Consider the following 23280-nt stretch of genomic DNA (forward strand, 5'->3'; position numbering starts at 1 on the left):
ATTACTGGACTCCCCCGCCTAACACCGATTCCACAGCTCCAAGCAGAAGCCCAGCTAAACACGCTTGATGAACTCATTCATCAGCGTCGTTCCGCACGCCTGCTGAAACGTGGACTGGTTCCAGAGGCAGCAGCTCTCTCCGCGTACATGGGCCAGTCGCCGAATACAATGCCAGCCTTTTCCGCCGCAAGGCCGCCCTGGCTGTTCTATCAGGTGACGGACAACAAGCCTCTGACAAGGCTACACGCCCGTACCTCGGGCCTTCACCAGCCTCCAGATGCCGTCCTTCATGTCCCTGACTGGGCGCCTGAGACGCAACCGCTGGTTGTGCACGTTTTTGTGGGCGCCAGGGCATACGACTGCTTCGTCACCATGGCCTTGACGTGTCCCTCCTACCCTGCCCTATATCAAAGCTGCGCGTACGAGTCCGTGCACTCCCAAGCCTGCTAGCAGAACTTACTGTCATTAGGGATGGCCTGCAGGCGCTTGCATCGACTTTGACTACTGGGGACAAGCTGGAACTTTACACGGACTCAACGGCCGCGAATCGGGATTTGCGTCGCGTTGCGCGTTGTACAAGCCTGGCCACACGCATTCACGAGATTATGGACACTTATCCATGCCCTGTCCACGTTTCATGGATTCGCCGGGACACGCTTCCTGGCCACACTGTGGCAGATCGCACCTGCAACCGAAGAAACGTCCCACGGCCACTACCACTACTTCGAGTATCTACCCTGGAAGAACTGCTGGTGGAAAAAGAGAACCTCCGCCGCGCCACACGTGCTTTACTTCCACCGCGTGGAATTGACCTCCCCAGTGGGCTCACTCGCTGGGACGAGGTCTTGCTGCGGAGGCTTCGAGTTGGGGTGGCGTTATCCCCAGCAGCTACTCACGCTTGGCCTGACCGATACCACGCCCCGGTTGCGGACACCTGCCCCTTCTGTGTGACTTCTGCGCCAGAAGCTGACATTGAACACCTGTTGTGGACTTGTTCAGGTCTTAGAAACGCCAGAATCCAACACCTCCGAGGCACAGGGCTCCATCCTGGGAGACCCCCCATTTTAAGCGTTGGATATGGGGACCCCAGTACCGGTCTCTTTTTGGCTTTTTGCGTGCAACTGGTGCAATGTTGTACCTATAAGACTCCCTGTTATGCCGTAGGACAATTTATCGCATTCAAAAAGTCGTCAAGCAAACCCAACTCGTTCCAACCGCCGAGAGGAAGGCCTAGAGCCGGATTTTGGACTACTGCCAGATAAATTGAAGGCGGAAGACGTCCCGACCGTTTCCATGAACAACGCATCCACGATGACCAACGCATCGAGTCATCATGTAGTTCTGCAGCAACCCAGGGAACCACCATCATTTCATCGATCACCCACGGAAGATCCCGAGGACTGGTTGGAGAAAGTGGAGCGTCTTCGCATCTTTAACAGCTGGGATGACGAAGAAATGTTTCGGCATGTCTTCTTCAATTTGGAGGATGCAGCTCGAACTTGGTTCGAGAAATATGAAAGCTCTTTGACTGACTGGACTCTCTTCAAGAGCGAGTTTCTTAAAACGTTCGCCACCGTCGTCCGAAAGGAACGAGCCGCACTTTTGTTAGAAACGCGCACGCAACACCCCAATGAAGGGGTAGTGATCTTTGTTGAGAAGATGAAGAGGTTGTTTCGACGTGCGGATCCGGAGACGAAAGAAGAAAAGAAACTAAGCTTTCTCATGTGAGGGGTAAAGCTGGAGCTTTTTGCTTGCCTTGTTCGCAACCCTCCCATGACGGTGGCCGAATTCGCGTCTGAGGTGGCCGCGATGGAGAAGACGCTGGAAGTTCGAACGAGGCAGTACGGTCACCCGGTCAACGCGCTGGTTTCCGAGACGATCGGTGCCGGGGCTACAAGCTCCCACACACTGTGCGAGACCATCCGAGCAGTGGTCAGAGAGGAGCTTTGGAAGCTTTTTCCAACGACGCCGCAACCTCAAGTGGCTTCCCTGACTGACGTCATCCGCGAAAAGGTTCAACACGCTTTGGGCACTTCTATGCCATCCGAGGCACCCCGCGAGCCACAGGTGATGACCTACTCCGCGGCTGTTCGTCGACCCCGCCTTGCTCCAACCCGTGTACAAGAAGCTCCGCCGTACCACCGTCCACTCTGGCCGCCGTCCCCACTGTCGCCGCCGTCCACCGTACCGCCGTCCACAGCCCAAAACCAGACGCCGAGGAAGACCGACGTTTGGCGAACCGCCGATAATCGTCCGCTGTGCTACCACTGCGGAGAGGCCGATCACATCTATCGTCGTGGCCCATACAAGAGACTCGGACTGCGTGGTTTCTCCGTCGACGCACCTCTCCCTCTCCCTGGGCAACGACCACGTGAGATTGACGACTACCTATCTCAAACCAGCCGTGGCACAGCCCGTTTCAACCGTTCGCCATCGTCCTACCCATACCAATCACCGAGCCGCCGTAGCAATGCTGCCTTCTCACGTGGAAGGTCCCCCAGCCCACGCAGGAGAAACTAAAAGCAGCAAAGTTACACAACGGCGGAAAAATAAAAACTCTCCAACGACGCAGCGACTCGCTGAAGACCATGACTCACGACATGCCCCGACCCCGACGACCCAATCTAACCCTGACGTAACTCCCGATCACGACAACAGCAAAACGGCGCGACGCGTACCCGACATAACCGAACATGCCAATGAGAATACAATGAAGACCAAGACGCACAGTGCCCGACCGTCAACATGCAGAAGCCGAGATACGACGCCACGACGCACCCGGAACTCGAAGAAGGCAGCGTCCGACGTTCAGCTGTCCATCGACGGCTTTGAAGTAGTCGCCCTATTAGACACGGGAGCCGACTACTCAGTCACTGGCGGACCTTTTGCGTCTAAGCTGAAGAAAGTCATCACCAGATGGGACGGTCCGCACATTCGCACAGCAGGAGGCCACCTCGTGACGCCAAGTGGAACGTGCACATCGCGCGTCACCATAGACGGCACAACGTACCCTGCGGCGTTCGTCATTTTGCCTAACTGCTCCCGCGACGTAATTCTTCGAATGGACTTTTTGACGGACAAAGGTGCAATAATTTATCTACAGGCCAAGTCCATAACTTTTTCCTCCGATCACTTCATGACGCCGGAACCGAACCCCGAACACCGGGCTGCTTTAAGGAAAGCTGATGATCATGTCAGACTGCCACCCTGCGCAAGATTGATGATCACCGTCTACTGTGAAGATGCTGTTCCTGACGTCGACGCTATCGTAGAGAGTGACCAAAGGTTGCTCCTCGACCCCGGTGTCTCCGTTGCAAGAGGCATTTAGCGCTTTACGCAACGCCAATCCCAAGTTTTGGTCACTAATTTCAGCGAGGAGTACCAGCATTTAAACAAGGGCGCTGCAATTGCGTTCCTCGAAGAAACGCAAGAAGCAAGTGACGTCATCGCAGTTGCCGACTTTGAACGCGCACCCGAAGATACCTTCAAGCTTCCGAATCCCTTCGACGTGAATCTGGCGTTACCGCAAGAAGAACGGAAGAAATTATTGGATTTGCTGCATCGCTACCGGGAGTGTTTTTCGTCGAACTCTAAACTACGTCAGACACCTCTACCGAAGCACCGAATAATAACCGAAGATGGAGCCAGACCTACCCGACAGTCACCGTACCGCGTCTCTTCACACGAGCGGGAAGCCATCCGAAGTGAAGTCGACGACATGCTCAGCGACGACATTATACAGCCATCGAAAAGCCCCTGGGCTGCGCCGGTCGTACTCGTGAATAAAAAAGACAGCACATTAAGGTTTTGCGTTGACTACCGGCGGCTGAACGAAATCACCAAAAAGGACGTGTACCCCCTCCCCTGAATCGACGACGCCCTCAACCACGTCTGTCGCGCGAAGTACTTCTAATCGATGGATCTGAAGACCGTGTACTGGCAAATTGAAGTGGACGAGAGAAACCGAGAAAAGACTGCATTTATAACCCCGGACGGCCTATAAGAGTTCAAGGTGATGGTGTTCGGGCCAGCAACGTTTCAAAGTGTCATGGACACGGTGCTAGCTGGCCTGAAGTGGCACACCTGCCTCGTATACCTCGACGATGTTGTGGTATTCCCCAGACTTTCGTCGAACACCTTGCAAGGTTGCAGTCTGTACTCGAGGCCATCCGTACGTCGGGGTTAACGCTGAAGCCTGAAAAGTGCCGCTTCGTGTACGAGGAACTCAAGTTTTTGGGCCATGTCATGAGTCCGGCCTGATCCGGCGAAAACTTCCGCCATGGCGAACTTCCCAAGACCGAAAGATAAGAAGGGCGTGCGGAGATTTCTCGGACTATGAGCATACTACAAGCGCTTCGTCGCAAACTTCGCCCGCATTGCAGAGCCACTCACCCGCTTGACGAAAGATAGCACCTCTTTCAGCTGGGAAAATTCCCAGTAAACAGCCTTCTGCGAGCTGCAACAATGCCTGCAAAGCCCGCCTGTGCTCGCGCATTTCGACGAAAACGCCGAAACGGAAATGCACACAGACGCCAGTGATATAGGCTTGGGTGCCGTCCTCGTGCAAAAGCAAAGCGGGTGAGAGAAAGTAATCGCCTATGCCAGCCGTGGTCTACCCAAGGAAGAAACTACTCAGCCTCTGAGAAAGAGTGCCTCGCGATTATATGGGCCATTTCAAAATTTCGCCCATACGTGTATGGAAGACCATTCAAGGTTGTGACAGACCGCCATGCGCTGTGTTGGCTCGCCAATTTGAAGGACCCCTCTGGCCATCTTGGTAGGTGGAGCTTGCGCCTGCAAGAATTCGACGTTACAGTAGTCTATAAATCCGGGAGGAAACACTCCGACGCCGACTGCCTGTCCCGTGCCCCCGTCGACCCACCACCACAAGACTCCGCTGAAGACAGCGCGTTCTTCGGAGTCGTGACTGAGAATATACGCGTCATGATCGACTACATCCAGGGATGCAACGTCGTCGTGCCCAGGGCCTTCAAATGCAACCTGCCTGCATTCAGCCTGAAAAACTCCGACCTCGTGAAGAAGAATTTCAGCCCCGGAACGAGAGCGACTTATCTTCTTGTCATCCCGGCAGGTCTTCGTGACGAAATTTTGGAAACGTGCCACGACGACCCGTCTTCCGGACATCTCGGCACAGCTCGCACAATTGGGAAAATCAAGATGAAGTACTACTGTTTCCGCCTTGCATCCGACGTCACCCACTACGTCCGGAGCTGCCGTGACTGCCAGCGACGAAAAACGCCACCGACGAGACCCGCCGGACTTCTGCAGCCGATCGGCGACCCATCTAGGCCCTTACAACAGATTGGACTGGACCTTCTGGGTCCGTTCCCTACATCCCGATCCGAGAACAAGTCGATTGTTGTAGCGACAGACTACTTGACGCGCTACGCAGAGACCGCCGCTCTTCCGAGGGGGACTGCACAAGAAGTCGCAAAGTTCTTCATAAGCCAAGTTGTGCTGCGACATGGCGCCCCGGAAGTCCTAATCACGGATCGCGGAACGGCCTTTACTGCGGAGCTGATGCAAGGGATATTACGCTACAGCAACACGGATCACCGAAGAACGACGGCGTACCACCCCCAAACGAACGGACTAACGGAACGCCTGAACAAGACAATCGCGGATATGCTGTCAATGTACGTCGACGTTGAACATATGACTTGAGACGAAGTGCTCCCGTATGTCACCTTTGCGTACAACACGGCTATCCAGGAAACTACGCAGATGACGCCGTTCGAGCTTGTGTACGGTAGAAGGCCGACTACGATGCTCGACGCCATGCTTCCGCACGTAGAAGACGACCACCTCAACCCCGACGTCCAAGGATACCTTCAGCGCCCGGAGGAGGCCCGCCACCTGACTCGAGTTCGTACAACGGACCAGCAGCTGGTGGATGCCGGGCGCTACAACCTCCGACGCCGAGACGCCGAGTACCTCCCTGGAGATCGTGTGTGGGTTTGGACTCCCATCCGTCGACGCGGACTAAGTGAGAAGCTTCTGCGACGGTATTTCGGACCCTACCAGATTCTACGACGTGTCGGCCAACTTACCTACGAGGTGATCCCCAATGGTGATCCCGGAACATCACGACGACGCACGCGGCCCGAAGTCGTCAATGTGGTTCGCTTGAAACCTTACTATGCAAGATGACGGACTTTTTTGTTGTTCGTTGGGGCTGTCTTTCTGTCTTTTATTTTAGCATGGGGTCGATGCACTGTGAGAGGGGGGGGGGGGTAATGCCGCGAACCAAGTATGGGTTTGTTTATTTATCGTTTGTTTTTACTGCCGGGCCACGCCCGGCTGTGTTATCTGCGTTCCAAAGGAAGCGCGTCTTCCATTCTTTCCTTTTATGCCGCACGGGCTATCACATTCAGATAAGCAGAGTATTTCGCCCTAACGTCACTAGCCCAGAATATGCTTCTGTGATCTACAGTGTCCTAGATGTGAATCGACGGTTCTAGAAACAGTTGCGCCGAAAGATAAAAGCCTGCAGAGCAGACGCCGCGGCATTCGATCTCCGACGCTCGCTTGCGTACGTCACTTTGCTGACTGCTGCTTCGCCGCCCATATATTATTTGAGTTGTTAGGGGAGCACAAGTTCGCTTCAATAAACTTGTTTTTCTTGAAGACAACTGCTTCGTCTTTGGCAACGTGACAATAACCATTATTTTTAAAGTCAACGGGGCTATGTCGTTTGTTTTTGTGGGATTGTTATTTGAATGGCCGTTTATTTTGCATGCGTGTTCCATGCCAGCCGCACGGGAAGAAGGATGACTTCTGAAACGTATATACATTAAAGAACAACAAGGGAGGGGGATCAATGAGAAACCCACGCAGCTTGACGGCGATAACAGTTCACAGCCGAGTCGGGCGCTGAATTGAAATAATCAAGTAGCGCCACGTACGCGGCGTTACCAAAGGAATACGACAAAAAATAGAGGACTGTCGCTCGTGCTAAATTATTCCCGTCTCGTACTTGCGTTGTATCCGGCTCCATAGAAATTACTCTGTGAAGTATGTAGTCAGAAAGAGAATTCTCCGGCAGTTAAGACTGCTAACGTGCTTCGAATGCGCAATGATTGCGGCTTCCTCTGGCGATGCTAATCAATGGACCATTTACTGGTACGTCTTGTTTTCGCCTCTTCACTTTTGTTTCATCGTCCTTTGGCGACAATCACTTCGACAGGCATGCTGCAGTCCCAGTCGAAAATGACGACGAGAAACATTTCTCTAGCTCTGTCGTATTTTCGCGTGTCGTACTGCCGTCTTTTCGTGTTCTTGTCCTGTCAGGATTCTGATGTTCTGCCAAGTGTCGTATTCCTGTCTTTATTTTGATATTCCGTCATGTCGAACACCTGTCCTGTCGTGATCTTTATGTTCCGTCAGTAGTCGCGGATGGTTTGATGTTATGGCCCACTGTGAAGAGTTGCGTAAATGGCAGTTCTGTTGTGACTACAGGAATGTTTGTCGTTGAGAAAATTGATTTTGTCGTTACGACAGAAATGTGTGTCTTAAGAACAGGTGTCTTCGTCGTAACAACCGGACTTCTGCTGTCACAACAAAGTTTTTTGTCTTACGACCGGAATTCTGGTTATTTATGTTGTGATTTTAGACTGGGGTGGGGGCGCTCCACGCAACCGCTACCCAAGAATCGGAGTTCGCCTTAACTGGGATGCACGCCTTATACTCGCTGCATGCCACCCTCTCCTGTCACACAATGCGATGTCAGCACCGCACGCTCTAGACTGTAACTCTTGTTCGCCGCTTGCAATGTACTGATGGACTGTGGTAATGCATTATTTGGGCCCTTACCCTGAAGACCCAGTTTCATTTTTTATGCGAACGCCTATGAGTACCCAATTTCCCGTAATTGGTGCATAAGGCTTTCACTTTAAGAAGGTCGTTCAGGAGGTGCGGGTTCAGACTTCCGAGAATTTCCGACATGTGCTGCAAGTAATACTTCGGGCAGTCATAATAGAATGGCAAAAAGTGGAACTCTCTCACGCATTTTTTTTTTGCAAAGACCTTGCTACGACATACGTTGTTGCCCGGCTTCAGAATGTAATGCTATCTGAGCAAAGTTCTGTCCCCACTAGTCGTAAAGGGCACCACGTATGTGATAAAACTCCGCCGACTTCACGGACGAAGCTGGTGAAGTTACACTTGGGGACGGCGACGAAAGGGTTTGTTTCGACCTGGTGTTTCTTTTCAACTTTATTACGGCTGACATCACCATAGAAGCGCGTAAATGACTTGAATGCAACCGGACTTAGCCAGGCGCGTCGCCGATTGATGTCCCGGACGTGATGAGGTGCCTCGGCGTGTGCTTTGGCAACACCTAACTCTTGCGAAAACGTTTTTTTGCAGACTTTTAGAGGCAGCTCTACGACTATGGTGGCTCTATCGTCACCAAATAAAGGCTTTTAGAGTATCGACACTCTTTTCTCTTATTGCTATGGCCCACCAGAATTTTGATTGGTCGGTCGGCACCACGTGATATTTTTTTACATATGGGCGCAGCCATTTTGTTTATGGGCGCCTCTCCTCTTTCTCTGCTGCGTGGACGCTAGAGCGGCCGGTGACACTCTGCCCGTCACAACCGGCGGCGGTTTCGTTGGGAGAGATGGCAGCACTGCAAGCCAGAAACAAAATGGCCCCTAAACGCTTCCGGGTGCACGAAGTGGCGGTACTCTTAAGCGTAGCTTATTTTGGGATGCTAGGTGCCTCCGTCTCTGTTGCTGATGCCAACCTTGCGATGAAATGCACCCAATGTAAAACAGTGCGCTCGCTTCCTTCAGTCGAAGGAGAAGATATTTTCTGTGCTATGTGAGCGGCTGCTCCTGATTGATTCGGAGCTGAGCTTTTGCTTCATTCACGGTACACCTCAACACTTAGGAACAGGCCGTTCAACTTGCAGTAGAAACACAGGAAAACGAGGAACTTCCATTTTCGGACGTGCACGCTAACAGGGGCATTGGGCGATCTCGTTTAGCGTGCACCGGAAAGACCCGCATGCTGCCCGCTACATCACATTTAAAACCGTTCATCCCGACGCTGGTCTGTCTGTTGAACCGTGAGACCCAAGTTTGCGCATAAACAGAAGACCGAATTACAGATTTCGACTAGGTGCGTAAAGACCACTCGACAGGTGGTCATCCTACGTATTTTTTGAGTTCTGTAGAATGCCTGTTGTTCCATTATCCCCGGCCACCAAAAAACTGCGCTGCCATATTTTACGTCCTCGAAATAAACGAGTCTTTTCGCCGCGCGTTCAGTAATTATTTCGTTAAGCTGGCACACGTGCCCATGTTAATGCTAAGACACGCACTCGTGAGTGGCAAGGGAAATATTTTTGTTATTCGAAAGTTTGTCCTGTGGCATAACGATAAAAAAGTGTTAACAGGTGCACAAACGTGTTGACTTCGTGTATGAAGTCTAGAAGTTGATGAAACATTCCATGCACCCAGCGCAGCAGGTCGGGAGGGTGGCCAGGGTGGAGACCGGTTGCACGAAGGTGTAGCTCTCGGACTTGATGCTGTCCCGGAAAGGTCTACACCAAGTGCGGCCCATTCACGTTTTGTAGAGCGCGGTCGCAAAGTGGAAAACGGGAGGGGTATGGGCCGATGTACTGCGATGGCTAGGAGGCAGGGCAGGCTTCCGAAAGAATGTTTTCCTGGTGTGGTCTGCTGATGCTGGCGGGGTCTCCTGCGCTAGAGACAAGGTACCCTGCGATGAAGGAGACTACAAATACTGCGGCGAGTCTGGCGAGTTCAGATACAGGCTGAGACAGCATCAAAATGATGTCGAAAAGAAAAGAATGGCATCAAATTCTCTTGCAGATCCTGCGGGTGTAACAGTGTACAGGATTGACTGGACGAGCTCTAGAATTATGGGCCATAAAAAAAACTAAAACAAGCGCCTTTATTTTGACTCACTGGAAATACCAGCAAAATGACACCAGCTCAACAAAAATGAAGAAACCGTCCTCGTGCAGTGCACGCGGTAATTACGTCATGCGCGCAAATATAGAGACGCAAGCACGAACTCTCCTTGGCTCCACTGTAAACGAGACTTCATTCTCGTGTTTGTTTCTGTCTGATTGTTGTTCTTTTAAGTTTAGAAAGCTGTATTTGGCTGGCGTATGCCATTTTAACAGCGGAGCTTGCTTGGGCTTTCTTCTGTCCCTGCAGATCGCTAACCGGAAGTTCCGCTCAGAGAAGTTGAGAGGGGGAAAATGCTGGCCAGTGTAAGGGAAAAGTGGCGAGGAGGCAATGAGCCCACGAGCAGGTCTTGGGAGTGCGCGGCTGAAAAAAAAACAGCTTCCAATTGTAGGAATCGAAACTGGGTCCCTCGCATTGTGAAAGTGGCGCCTATCCGACTGCGGTATCATCGCAGTTCTTTTTTTTTTTTGTTTATTGCAATTGCGCTATCATCGCATTTGGGGCGCACAGCATTTCCTTGGGCTTCGTAACACGGGCGTTGGCTTTGGACTTTCGGTGAGTTGAAGTGGGCTTTAGTTTCGGACTTCGACAGTTTCGATTTCGGACGTTAAATGAGTGGATTGAGGACTTTGATTTGACTCAGTCTGCATAGAGAAAGCTTCGCTTTTTGACCATCTCTCTGTTAAGAAAGGGGCTTACCTAAGCAAAGCCAAGCTTAGGTAAGGCCACCAGCTCCGATGTTTTGTCAGTCTACGCACCTCAATTGCGAAAGTGGCCGATTTCTTTTTATTATGTTTCATTCCGGGCAGACCGGCTTTCTCCGAATCCTCTGTTTCGCTAACCTCTTCTGCTTCTGTGTGCAGACGGCTTTGCTGTCCATGTGCACGGGCCTGGGGCTGGCCTTCTGGGTGGCCGTCGGAGGAATAGTCTACCCTCGCCTGCCAGTCGACGCCCGCACGAGCCTGGAAATGTGCAGCTTCAACTACACGACCAGGGTGCCAACCCCGCACACCTACTACTCGGGGTAAGCGCTACTAAAGGGTCGTTGCCACGTGCACGCACTGTTTCTTCAACTCTTTCACTTCCCTGGATTGCAGGGTAAGAAAAGAGGACCAGTTATCAAATTGGATACCCAAGTATCTAAAAATGTCAGTAAAATGCTAGTGGTAACACCTACACATAATAAAAAAGAAACAAGAACTAGAGAACAGTTTTGTGTTGAAAACATTCTAGTTCGATCACAGCGATCTGAGGTTGAGTAAGCCTTGTGATACGGATGACGGTAGTAGTACCAGACAACCTCTACTGAAAGAGGAGGACCACTGGTCATGATGGAGGACAACAGGTAGACCATCGGTTTACCGAAGTGGCTACCGAGGGATAGTTAGCGAAATAGCGATGTTTTAGAGATTAGAGGACGGGATGGAGTAAGAAAATTCTAGCGAACAGAATCGACTCGACAAACTCACGACAGAAGTTCCTCTGCAACTTTGGGAGAGGCGTTCGTCCTGGAGTGGACACAAATAGTCTGGTAGTAATGAACGCGTATCTGCTTACCCTCTATCAGAATGATCGCCCATAACTTTTTTGCTTAAATTTTATTTCTTGGCTAAAAAACAAACTCGGCTGCACTGCATTTACGACCAAAATAGGAGCTTTTGTTTTATTTTGCGGTGTCGCCAAGATCAAGTACACTTTATTATAAGAAAGTTATGCTGCACAACTCGGTGCAAAAGGGATTACGGTCTCATTGACCTGCACTCTGAAGTGGCTGGGGATGATCACTAATCGATTCGTTGTCATGACGTTTATGCAGCGCCAAAGATATTCACTCGTTCACCAATCATAATGGGTGTTGTGCAAACTTGTGCAAGACACCCCATTGCGTAAAACCTTCTGGGGAAGAAGAGTAAACTTAAACAACGTACCTTAGGCTCTGCTAGCGTCAAGTTCTGACCCTGCAGGTAAAAGGTTTTTCAGGTGAAATAGTAAACGATTAATTAATGAATAATGAGCACGTTAAGCAGAATTCTGCTGCTGAATTCTTTTTCGCCGCTCGTGTTGCTCAAATGCAATATACCGAACATATCGCTTCTTCGCGTGTTTATTTCGAGCCTTGTCCATTAGCAACTTACAACCGACTGAGTACAATGTCTTGCACAGCACGCCTTTTCGAATGGACATTAACTCTTTTAAAGTGATTTGAAAGAAGTGTGGCTTGCAATTATGAAATAAAGAGCTTAAGGCATGTTTTTCAAACTTACAGTTATGACCATTTCGCGATTGCAATTCGCGATTTCGCGATCAGTTCTCTAACTGATTTTATAGCACCATGGCATCTCCGCCCTGTATCATGCGACACATCTTTCACACATGTAGATGAAAACCGAGCTCCCACATGTGCAATTCTGCAGCATTTCTTGTATTTGCAGCAGAAGTATGAGTGTTCTGAATTTTATACGGACGCTTCTAGAACTGCCACCTCTGTGTCCTGCGCGGCGCATGGGACCGGCCTTAGTGTCACTAGAACTCTGAATAGTCATACTAGTATCTTTACGGCAGAGGCTTACGGTCTACTTCTTGTTGTCAATCACATACTTCAAAGCCACATCCCACAATCCATTATCTATACAGATTCCCTCAGTGTTGTGCGGGCACTGTCGTCAACAATGCCTTCGAAAAACCACGTTGTCAATCTGATCGTCAAGGGTATTATGTCTGTGTATTTACGCAAATTTGAACTGGTTCTTTGCTGGGTCCCTGGCCACTGTGGTATAGCCGGGAACGAAGCAGCGGACCGAATGGCTGCTGCTGCTACACTCTCGAATACAGTAGACATAACCACATTACCCTACACCGACTTGAAACCACACATCAGACAACAACTTCGCAAAACATGGCAAACACACTGGAGTGAACAAACAGACAACAAGTTACACGTAATAAAAACACACTTGGGACCATACATCACCGACACACGTAATAAATACACTGAAGTCGCCTTGGTTAGATTACGGATAGGGCACACTCATGCAACGCACTCGCACCTTCTCACGGGGTCTCCAAGACCTCTGTGCAGTAGGTGCGGAGAGGCCCTATCCGTGATCCACATCCTTATACAATGTAAGGCACTTGACACAACACGACACAAATACTTCCCACAACTACACACGCGACATATTCCACCACACCCGTCATACTTCTTAGGAGATGAAGCCATGTTTTCAATCAAACGCATTTTCGAGTTTCTTACCGACGTAAAATTTTTACATCTCGTTTCTTATCATGCATGTTGACAACCTGGCCCTTTACACCAGTCATCTTCATTACGTTGTGTTTTACTTTGTTTATTTTTACTTAAATGTTCTACTTTTACTTCCATGCCACTTTCATGTAATCACCATTGTTTGGCGCTCTTTGCCCTTAGTCGGCCTTGCGCCATTAAACTCCAAACATCATCATCATCATTTCGCGATTGCGGCATGCTCACAGATACTGTTGGGAGCACAGCCGCTAAAGAGCAACTTGCCTAGATATGCAACGCTAACCACGGGCCAGGTTTCAGAGCTAGCGGTCTGCTCATGAAGCCGCTTCGTGCAGAGAGGGCCGTGGCACCCCCACTGAAAGACAAACCCGAATTCTGAATTGGATTTCGCGCGCTTGGAACTTGCGCCGGCATCAGACGTACGCTAGCGTGCGCTAGTGTCATCTACTGGTCTGTTTTGGAGACGAACCCGACGCGGTAAATTTAAACTGGGCTGTAGGAACGTTTCGCGGCAGCTATGCGCTGAAGCAATGCCATTTCAGCTAAGTTGCACGAAGCATTAAAATTCATACCATCTACCACTTCGCCAGCTGCGTATATATATATATATATATCAGGGTGTCGAACCGAAAAAAATACCGGTTCGGTTACGGTTCGGGTTCGGGTGAAATAATTTCGTTCCGGTTCAGTTCCGGTTCGACAAAATCACGTGCCGAACCGGTTCGCGAACCGGTTCGGGAGCTTGAACCGGTTCGCGAACCGGTTCGATGATTTGAATTGTCACTGAAATTAGAAAAAAAAACATTTAGTAGTTTAAAGCGACAGTAAAGTCAAAACACAAACAAAAATTCAAAATGCTGCTGTTCCCCAAGGGCAGTGGCGCAATTGCAAAGCAAACTTTAAAAAATCACGAGATATTAGAAAAACAGATGGAGTGGTGACGATTTACTACCTACTTTCTCGTCCAGACTTTATGTTGTCCTAGCGACTATTCATAAAGCCACCGCCAAGAGATATGACGTTGGGATATATATTCTGCCCTTTCATTTTTTGGTGAAATCGCAATCGTCGCTATGGAATCGCCTATAACGCTTACCTTGAAGCCTTAAATTTAGGTCTGCGTACTGGCGTGTTGAAATATCAGCGCTTAATACCAATGGCGCACATTTTTTTTATATTTGTAACAAAACAGAAAAACCCTACTACAGGCACATAAATACTACCAATGAATTAGATCATTTGGTCACCCTGAATAATTTCTTAGCTGTCACCCTATCGAATGTGTTAGCCACACTTTTGTTAAAAGTAAGCTTTAGTTAACGCTCAGTCACTGCATTATTGCTCTGACCACTGCAATTCCTTTTGCGAAAGCTATACTGGATGTGTGCATTACAATCAGTATGTCATCGTACCGCCTGACCCCCGGCCATCATTCCGTGTGCTACATTGCGTAATCTTATAACAGATTATGCTGTTACAAAATGAAAGGGAAATTTTACGCGCGGAGCATGAGAAGAACTTTTTTGGGTAGGCGCTCTTTAATTCGTCCACAGCAGTACTCCCCTCTGACCTGCCTCGGTGGCTCAGTGGCTAAGGCACTGCTGAGCGCGAGGTCGCGGGTTCGATTCCCGGCCGAAGCGGCCGCTTTTCTGATGGAGGCGAAAAGCAAAAACGCCCGTGTGTACAAAATTTCGGCGCATGTTAAAGGTCCCCAGGTGGTCAAAATTAATTCGAAGCCCTCCACTACGGCGCGCCTCATCGCCTGTGCTGGGTCGGCGCGTTAAACCCCACAATCAAATCAAATCAGTACTCCCCTCCGGATCGAGTAGCAGTAGAAGTAATGTAGCGAGTTGGGCAGTCAGTACAAGTGCACCTTCGAAAAAAAACCAGATCTGAAAGAGAAAAAACTGCAGAACAAGCAGAAAAGATGATCGCTCGGCGAATGGGACAGTGTGAGGTACCGGCCGTCCTTTCTGCACGTGTCATCTGCTTTATTACTGTTGCTGCTTCCAAGACAAGGTCGAGGACTGCAGTTTCTTGCCAAGAGATTAAGTGCGCACCTTAACAGTTTTCCCTGACATATCTGTTGTTATTAGTACTTGTAAAAAACGGAGCTTGTCCACGGTACTGTCCTCAAAAATGGTCGTGGGTAAGGGACATCGAAGCCGCTTTTGGTCAGCATCAAGCGGTTTAGCCACTGAGCAGCTCCTGCGGTCAAATTTGTCAAATATTACAATTTGCAGGTGTCGGACCTTTTAAAGAAATTATGAAATGGAAAAGGTTTGCACACATCGGGCTTTCGCTGCTGCACACTGGAGCACTCCTGCAGCCTGATTTCTCCACTAAAGTTGCAGCTAGGGAAGGGCAAAATCGTTTTATATCCCCTGCAAGCTGCGGAGAATGACATTTCCTTTGGTCAGCTTCCACTACGCTCGCGCTTCCAGCAGCAACAGACCATTGCTACATTGGTGCTCATTCATTTCCCTTGTTGTTACATAGAGCGTGATAGTGTTCAATTGTCTGGAGGGGGAAGTGAGCGAGCAGGTACGAAGTTGATGGTACGTGAAAGAAAAAAAAGCCTGAATTGCATTGACTGTGCAATGTCAACAACAGAGGGTCGAACCGTTTCGGCATGAACCGGTAACCGTTATTTCTTTTTTCGGTTCAGTTCCGGTTCGGGTTCAGCGTGCTCAAAAAATAACGGTTCGGGTTCTGGTTCAGTTCCGGCAAAAATACCGGTTCAGTTCCGGTTTTCGGTTCGGTTCGGTTACGGTTCGACACCCTGATATATATATATATATATATATATATATATATATATATATATATATATATATATATATATATATATATATAGCGAATCAGAAATGGTGGCAAATGAGGGGCTCAGTGCATTAAGACAGAATGAGGGCCGGCAGTCAAGAAAACCTCGGAAAGCAAAGGGGGGAATGCGTTAGGTCATAGAAAGATGTGAAGAATTTCTTGGGTCAGAAAGAAAGTGGTGAAAAAATGCCCGCCGGGTGGGATCCGAACCCGCGACCTCCAGAATACCGGTCTGGTGCGATAACCACTATGCTACCGGCGGGGCTGTTTCCCCGCCACTTTCTCGGGTATTTATTTTAAGGTATTTTTTGTTGGTCGACCACTCTCGACATGTCGTAGACACTCGAGTCACGGCCCGGGGGTTAAAAAGAAGGTCCCCTTCACCCCGAGTAGCCCGAGTGGCGCTGGCTACCACCCCCAAGTGCAGGAAACAAAAAATACCTTAAAATAAATACCCGAGAAAGTGGCGGGGAAACAGCCCCGCCGGTAGCGTAGTGGTTATGGCACCAGACCGTTATCTGGAGGTCGTGGGTTGGGATCCCGCCCGGCAGGAGTTTATCACCACTTTCTTTCTAACTCAAAAAATTCTTCATATCTTTCTATGACTTAACGCATTCCCCCGTTTGCTTTCCGAGGTTTTCTTGACTGCCATCCCTTTTTCTATATATATATATATATATATATATATATATATATATATATATGTGTGTGTGTGTGTGTGTGTGTGTGTGTGTGTGTGTGTGTGTGTGTGTGTGTGTGTGTGTGTGTGTGTGTGTGTGTGTGTGTGTGTGTGTGTGTGTGTGTGTGTGTGTGTGTGTGTGTGTGTGTGTGTGTGTGTGTGTGTGTGTGTGTGTGTGTGTGTGTGTGTGTGTGTGTGTGTGTGTGTGTGTGTGTGTGTGTGTGTGTGTGTGTGTGTGTGTGTGTGTGTGTGTGTGTGTGTGTGTGTGTGTGTGTGTGTGTGTGTGTGTGTGTGTGTGTGTGTGTGTGTGTGTGTGTGTGTGTGTGTGTGTGTGTGTGTGTGTGTGTGTGTGTGTGTGTGTGTGTGTGTGTGTGTGTGTGTGTGTGTGTGTGTGTGTGTGTGTGTGTGTGTGTGTGTGTGTGTGTGTGTGTGTGTGTGTGTGTGTGTGTGTGTGTGTGTGTGTGTGTGTGTGTGTGTGTGTGTGTGTGTGTGTGTGTGTGTGTGTGTGTGTGTGTGTGTGTGTGTGTGTGTGTGTGTGTGTGTGTGTGTGTGTGTGTGTGTGTGTGTGTGTGTGTGTGTGTGTGTGTGTGTGTGTGTGTGTGTGTGTGTGTGTGTGTGTGTGTGTGTGTGTGTGTGTGTGTGTGTGTGTGTGTGTGTGTGTGTGTGTGTGTGTGTGTGTGTGTGTGTGTGTGTGTGTGTGTGTGTGTGTGTGTGTGTGTGTGTGTGTGTGTGTGTGTGTGTGTGTGTGTGTGTGTGTGTGTGTGTGTGTGTGTGTGTGTGTGTGTGTGTGTGTGTGTGTGTGTGTGTGTGTGTGTGTGTGTGTGTGTGTGTGTGTGTGTGTGTGTGTGTGTGTGTGTGTGTGTGTGTGTGTGTGTGTGTGTGTGTGTGTGTGTGTGTGTGTGTGTGTGTGTGTGTGTGTGTGTGTGTGTGTGTGTGTGTGTGTGTGTGTGTGTGTGTGTGTGTGTGTGTGTGTGTGTGTGTGTGTGTGTGTGTGTGTGTGTGTGTGTGTGTGTGTGTGTGTGTGTGTGTGTGTGTGTGTGTGTGTGTGTGTGTGTGTGTGTGTGTGTGTGTGTGTGTGTGTGTGTGTGTGTGTGTGTGTGTGTGTGTGTGTGTGTGTGTGTGTGTGTGTGTGTGTGTGTGTGTGTGTGTGTGTGTGTGTGTGTGTGTGTGTGTGTGTGTGTGTGTGTGTGTGTGTGTGTGTGTGTGTGTGTGTGTGTGTGTGTGTGTGTGTGTGTGTGTGTGTGTGTGTGTGTGTGTGTGTGTGTGTGTGTGTGTGTGTGTGTGTGTGTGTGTGTGTGTGTGTGTGTGTGTGTGTGTGTGTGTGTGTGTGTGTGTGTGTGTGTGTGTGTGTGTGTGTGTGTGTGTGTGTGTGTGTGTGTGTGTGTGTGTGTGTGTGTGTGTGTGTGTGTGTGTGTGTGTGTGTGTGTGTGTGTGTGTGTGTGTGTGTGTGTGTGTGTGTGTGTGTGTGTGTGTGTGTGTGTGTGTGTGTGTGTGTGTGTGTGTGTGTGTGTGTGTGTGTGTGTGTGTGTGTGTGTGTGTGTGTGTGTGTGTGTGTGTGTGTGTGTGTGTGTGTGTGTGTGTGTGTGTGTGTGTGTGTGTGTGTGTGTGTGTGTGTGTGTGTGTGTGTGTGTGTGTGTGTGTGTGTGTGTGTGTGTGTGTGTGTGTGTGTGTGTGTGTGTGTGTGTGTGTGTGTGTGTGTGTGTGTGTGTGTGTGTGTGTGTGTGTGTGTGTGTGTGTGTGTGTGTGTGTGTGTGTGTGTGTGTGTGTGTGTGTGTGTGTGTGTGTGTGTGTGTGTGTGTGTGTGTGTGTGTGTGTGTGTGTGTGTGTGTGTGTGTGTGTGTGTGTGTGTGTGTGTGTGTGTGTGTGTGTGTGTGTGTGTGTGTCGACACAAGGGTAGGCAGTCAAGAAGGCCTCGGAAAGCAAAGGGGATAATGCGGTAGGTCATTGAAACAGATGAAGAACTTTGAAAGACGGAAAGAATGTGGAGAAAAAATGCCCGCCGGTTGGGATCCGAACCCACGACCTCCAAAATACGCGTCTGGTGCGATGACCACTGCGCTACCGGCGGGGCTGTTTCCCTTCCACTTTTTCGGGTATTTATGTTAAGGTATGTTGTTTACTGCGCTTGGGGGTGGTAGCCAGCGCCACTCGGACCACTCGGGGTGAAGGGGACCTTCTTTTTAACCGCTGGGCCATGACTCGAGGGTCTACGACATGTCGAGAGTGGTCGACCAGCGTTCAACCCTCTGAAGCTACCTATGGCACCAATACTGTCATAACAGAGGCCCTCGCTATGCACGTAGCGAATCACAATGGGAAATTAGGGGCTCGTTGAAAATGAGACAGAAATAAGGGTTGGCGGTCAAGAATGCCTCAGAAAGCAAGAATGTGGTAGGTCATTGAAACAGATGAAGAATTTTGAAAGACTGAAAGAAAGCTTTCTTTCTCCACGTTCTTCCTGTCTTGTGTGTGCCCAAGCAGCTTCTCATTGCGGGATTATAGCAATTGACTCAGGATTCAGGAAATCAGGAAAGAGACAAACGTGATTTTCTTTCTTGTGTGCCTTCGCAGTGGCATAATGGAGCTGTACCACATATCGTACCTGTGGATCCCGGTCATCAGCTTCTTCGTCACCTTCCTCCTGGCTATCCTCATCACGCTGTTGCTCGGTGAGTGTTGCAGTCGTTGAACCATTCAGATGACGCGCCGCTGTAGCGGAAAGTGTCTGCGCTGTATGCTTAAGGACGACGGTCATGGTAGAAAAACTTGTCAAAGTTTAAACACAAAGGGTTGGCTTCATACACGTGGTGCACGACATGTGTCCATCCTCAGTCCTTTCCCCGGCCCTTTCAATGAACCCGTGGCAGCGCCGATTTACGAGAAGCTGGTTCTAGGTGAACACAGACAGGAAAACATAGACATCAAAAGGACACTAAAATGTAGAAACCAGTTAGCCGTTATCTTCTCTCAATAGACTGCAGTGCCGTAAATACAAATATGCCACACACGCCGAAAGCAGTTGCTTATAAATGAAGGAACTGCCGGAAGGGGTGAAACCGTGATATCGCCGGGCCGCACACTTATCTGCCCTACTGTTTGTGACGTCACTAATTGTGTATGGCGGACTATGTATAGGCGTTTTTTTTTTTTTTTTCTGGAAGAAGAAGCAGGGCCAGGACATGTAGCGTAAAATAAATGTTTGCTGAATCGTCTGCTGTGCGCATGCTTCTTTAAAAGACGTGCACTCGAGGTTTGCACTACAACTGGTGGTGGGATGTTTCAGTTTGGATATTTTTAAATGTTTAACATTTTCGCACGAGTACAGACGGAAGGTTTCCGCAGGTTAACACGAAAGCTAGCTGTTTCGCCTTGTCCGTGTCTGTTTATATTCAACAACGAGCGGTATTGTGATTACTAGCGGGGCCGGCTACGCCAGCCGCCATGCAGTGGGGCGCGCAAGCATTTTCTAGTCGTTCTCGTCGGCGGCGCCACCTCGCTTGCTTAAATGATTTTGCGGGCGGTCCTCCTGCACGTCACGCGGCAATCAAAACAATATGTCTAACGTCCTCTAGGGCCCTTTCAAGAACGTCAAGTGAAACCCTTAAGCATAAACCTGGAAGAGCCTAAACGAGCCCTCAACAGCCACGTGGAGCAATGCTTCAGCGTATATAATAAAATATTTGAAATTGCATGTGAGAATACAGCTATAGGCAATGTTCAACCAAACAAAAACCCGTAGCGCAAAGAATTCATCTCGATACGAATTATTTGATAAGCACTACCGAATAATGTATCATTACCAAGTTGTTACAACAATTAAAGCTGGAATCGACCAAGAATGTTTATAAAATCCAAAAAAGACGTTTCGGCTCCCGTACGGGTGTCTTGTTCACAATGAAAAGGGGCGAGGGCGAATGTGAACCGGTCACTTCAGCTTCCGCAAGTGACCCCCCCCCCCCCCCCCCCGGGTCACTTTCACCCCCACTTTTCATTGTGAACAAGGCACCCCTACGGGAGCCGAAACGTCTTTTTTTTTTTAATTTTATAAACATTCGTGGTCGGTGCCAGCTTTCAATCGTTTTCATGCGTTTCCCCGACCAGAAGAGCTCCCGTTCAACCCTTGATTTCATTAGAAATTTTGTTGTTTAAACATGTAAATATCGTGCCGCTATAAAACGGTGTCATCTCAAAGCAGGTTTTAAAAGAAATGGTTAGCTCAAATTGCATTAAATAAGCGAGATGGCATACGGGGCACGAAACTTTTATCCTTAACAGCAGAACAATCTCGGTGTACAAGATGTTTCGAGAATTTCATGGAGAGTTTCATTGGGCATATGTGGTTGGGAGTAGCAGAATACAGGAGTGGCAGGCTTGGAAGTAATCCTCACGATGGAGATGGTCATCATTACGTCAGTTTGTTTGCACCCAGTGCTAGATGGAGACGTCTCCCATAAAATTCTTATCTCTCCTATCATGCAGAGGTAGGAACGAAGCAGGCAGGGTCCGGTTAGCACATGTCTTTAAGGCGTGGAAACAGAGAATGGTCGTAAAAGGCAAGTGAACACCACACAAAGGGATTCGTTCACTCGTCTTGCCCGGACCGTGAGCCGTTTTACGTTTTTGAAAGCTCAGCAAGCCCCTCTCAAAGCCATGAGGTCATGAGAGCTGCAAATTATTTTTTTAGTGTATAAACTGCCCATCTTTTACAAGCGGCAATGGCTACGCCATAGTCCAGACGTTCGCCGCAACAGTCGTCAGTGCTTGCATCTGCACGCAGGTCTAAGGAACGCGGACGACGTGGAGCTCAGCTTAATAGCGCCGTTCCTGCGAGGTCTGTACGGGCGTACGCGGGCCAACAAAAAGGAAGAAGAATGCAAGGAAGAGAAGAAGATTACGCCGACGAGACCTGAGGTGGGCACATATGATGTTGTTGCATTGCTATGAGCTATTTCTACCTTCAAAGATTGAACGAAAAAAAAAGGTTATTGCGCTCTTTGTGAACACCAAATCAAAGTTTTGAATACGAGGTTTCTTTGGAAGTGCGCTCATATGCGGGCGCGCGCGCGTGTCTGTGTGTGCGTGCGTGTTTGTGCGTGTGTACTGTGTACGCACTGTGTGCCGTACCCCTTTATGCAACCCTAGGAAACCTGTCTGATGTGTTTACTGAGCGATGCAATTAAGCAGACTCCCCTTAAGACGAAGTTGAAGGGACCGTGCAAATTTGCTCGTGCATATATATTACCAAAACTTCCTCTTAGGCGGAGGTTTTTTGCATTGGGGCGTTACAAAAGAGCAAAAGTGTTGTTGCTTAACCATGAAGTTCGTCTTAACCGGAGTCTACTCAGTATCTTGTTACATCGTCAAGGGTACTTTCCCCGTTGAAGCGAATAGCAACAACAAATGAGGATGATAATGACGAGCCACATATGTGCTACAGACTGCCTGTAGGCGTTCTTGAGGACAGGCGATGTGGCAGAGCATTCCCGCTTACCAGGGGAAGGTAGAATAGGAGAAAGATGAACCCTTTGCCCTCCTCCTCCTCCTCCTGCTCCTCCTCCTCTTCCTCGCAGTGAATTCGGAGACCCATCGTTTGCAAAGCGAAGCACCGTGGAAGTTTGCGCAAACCAAACAGAGTGAGGAAAAATGAGGATAGCGGTCGGAACCTCACTCACCAAAGACTCCCAATCGTTTCAGCTTTCTTGGTGTCACGAGAGGAGGAAGGGGTTGGTGGAGAGGAAACACCGTTGCAAATAAACGGCCGGACAGATATTAGCACAGCACCACTCAAACAGTCCTGGTAAATTCGACCGCAGTCACAAACCGGGAGGCACAAACTGGCTGTTATGTCTGAAAAAGCGCGGTAGTTCTGTGTCAGAAAGCATTTGCGTCTAAGTGTGTGGTGTTGATCGGTTCCCATACCCAGACGTTTCTTCATCTTCCTCTGTGCACGGTGGCTCAGTGGCTAAGGTGTTGCGCTGCTGAGAACGAGGTCGCGGGTTCGATTCCCGGCCGCGGAGGCCGCTTTTCCGATGGAGGCGAGAAGCAAAAGCGCCCGCGTGTACGAGATTTCGGCGCACATTAAAGATCGCCAAGTGGCCAAAATTAATCCGAAGCCCTCCACTACGGCGCGTCTCATCGTCTGCGTTGCGTTGGCGCGTTAAACCCTCCAATCAATCAATCTATCAATCAACCAATCGATCGATCGATCGATCAACCAATCGATCGATCGATCAACCAATCGATCGATCGATCAACCAATCGATCGATCGATCAATCAATCAATCAATCAATCAATCAATCAATCAATCAATCAATCAATCAATCAATCAATCAATCAATCAATCGATCAATCAATCAATCAATCAATCAATCAATCAATCAATCAATCAATCAATCAATCAATCAATCAATCAATCAATCAATTTTCCTCTGTACATGGCTCCTCCTGAGGCTCCCGGCTCCCTCCGCTTTGAAGTCTCCCATAGAGGCATTAGGATGAAGATGAGTCGGCGAGAAACCCATGTTAGAGGGAATTGGGGTGGACGAATGTG

General features: G+C 49.2%; 1 protein-coding gene across 1 annotated transcript in view; it reads left to right on the forward strand.

Annotated features, from left to right (window-relative positions):
* Positions 1–23280, forward strand: part of LOC144179586 (sodium-coupled monocarboxylate transporter 2-like) — a 107630-nt gene that overhangs the window by 79124 nt on the left and 5226 nt on the right. The window contains exons 14-16 of the mRNA XM_077707997.1: positions 10826–10986; positions 19301–19398; positions 21507–21640. Of these exons, the coding sequence (XP_077564123.1) occupies positions 10826–10986; positions 19301–19398; positions 21507–21640 (393 nt within the window). The remainder of the gene's footprint in view (positions 1–10825; positions 10987–19300; positions 19399–21506; positions 21641–23280) is intronic.

The sequence above is a fragment of the Haemaphysalis longicornis genome, unplaced genomic scaffold, assembly GCF_048455015.1.
Source record: "Haemaphysalis longicornis isolate Haplotype H1 unplaced genomic scaffold, Haemaphysalis longicornis Haplotype H1 scaffold_4, whole genome shotgun sequence".
Classification (NCBI taxonomy): Eukaryota; Metazoa; Arthropoda; class Arachnida; order Ixodida; family Ixodidae; genus Haemaphysalis; species Haemaphysalis longicornis.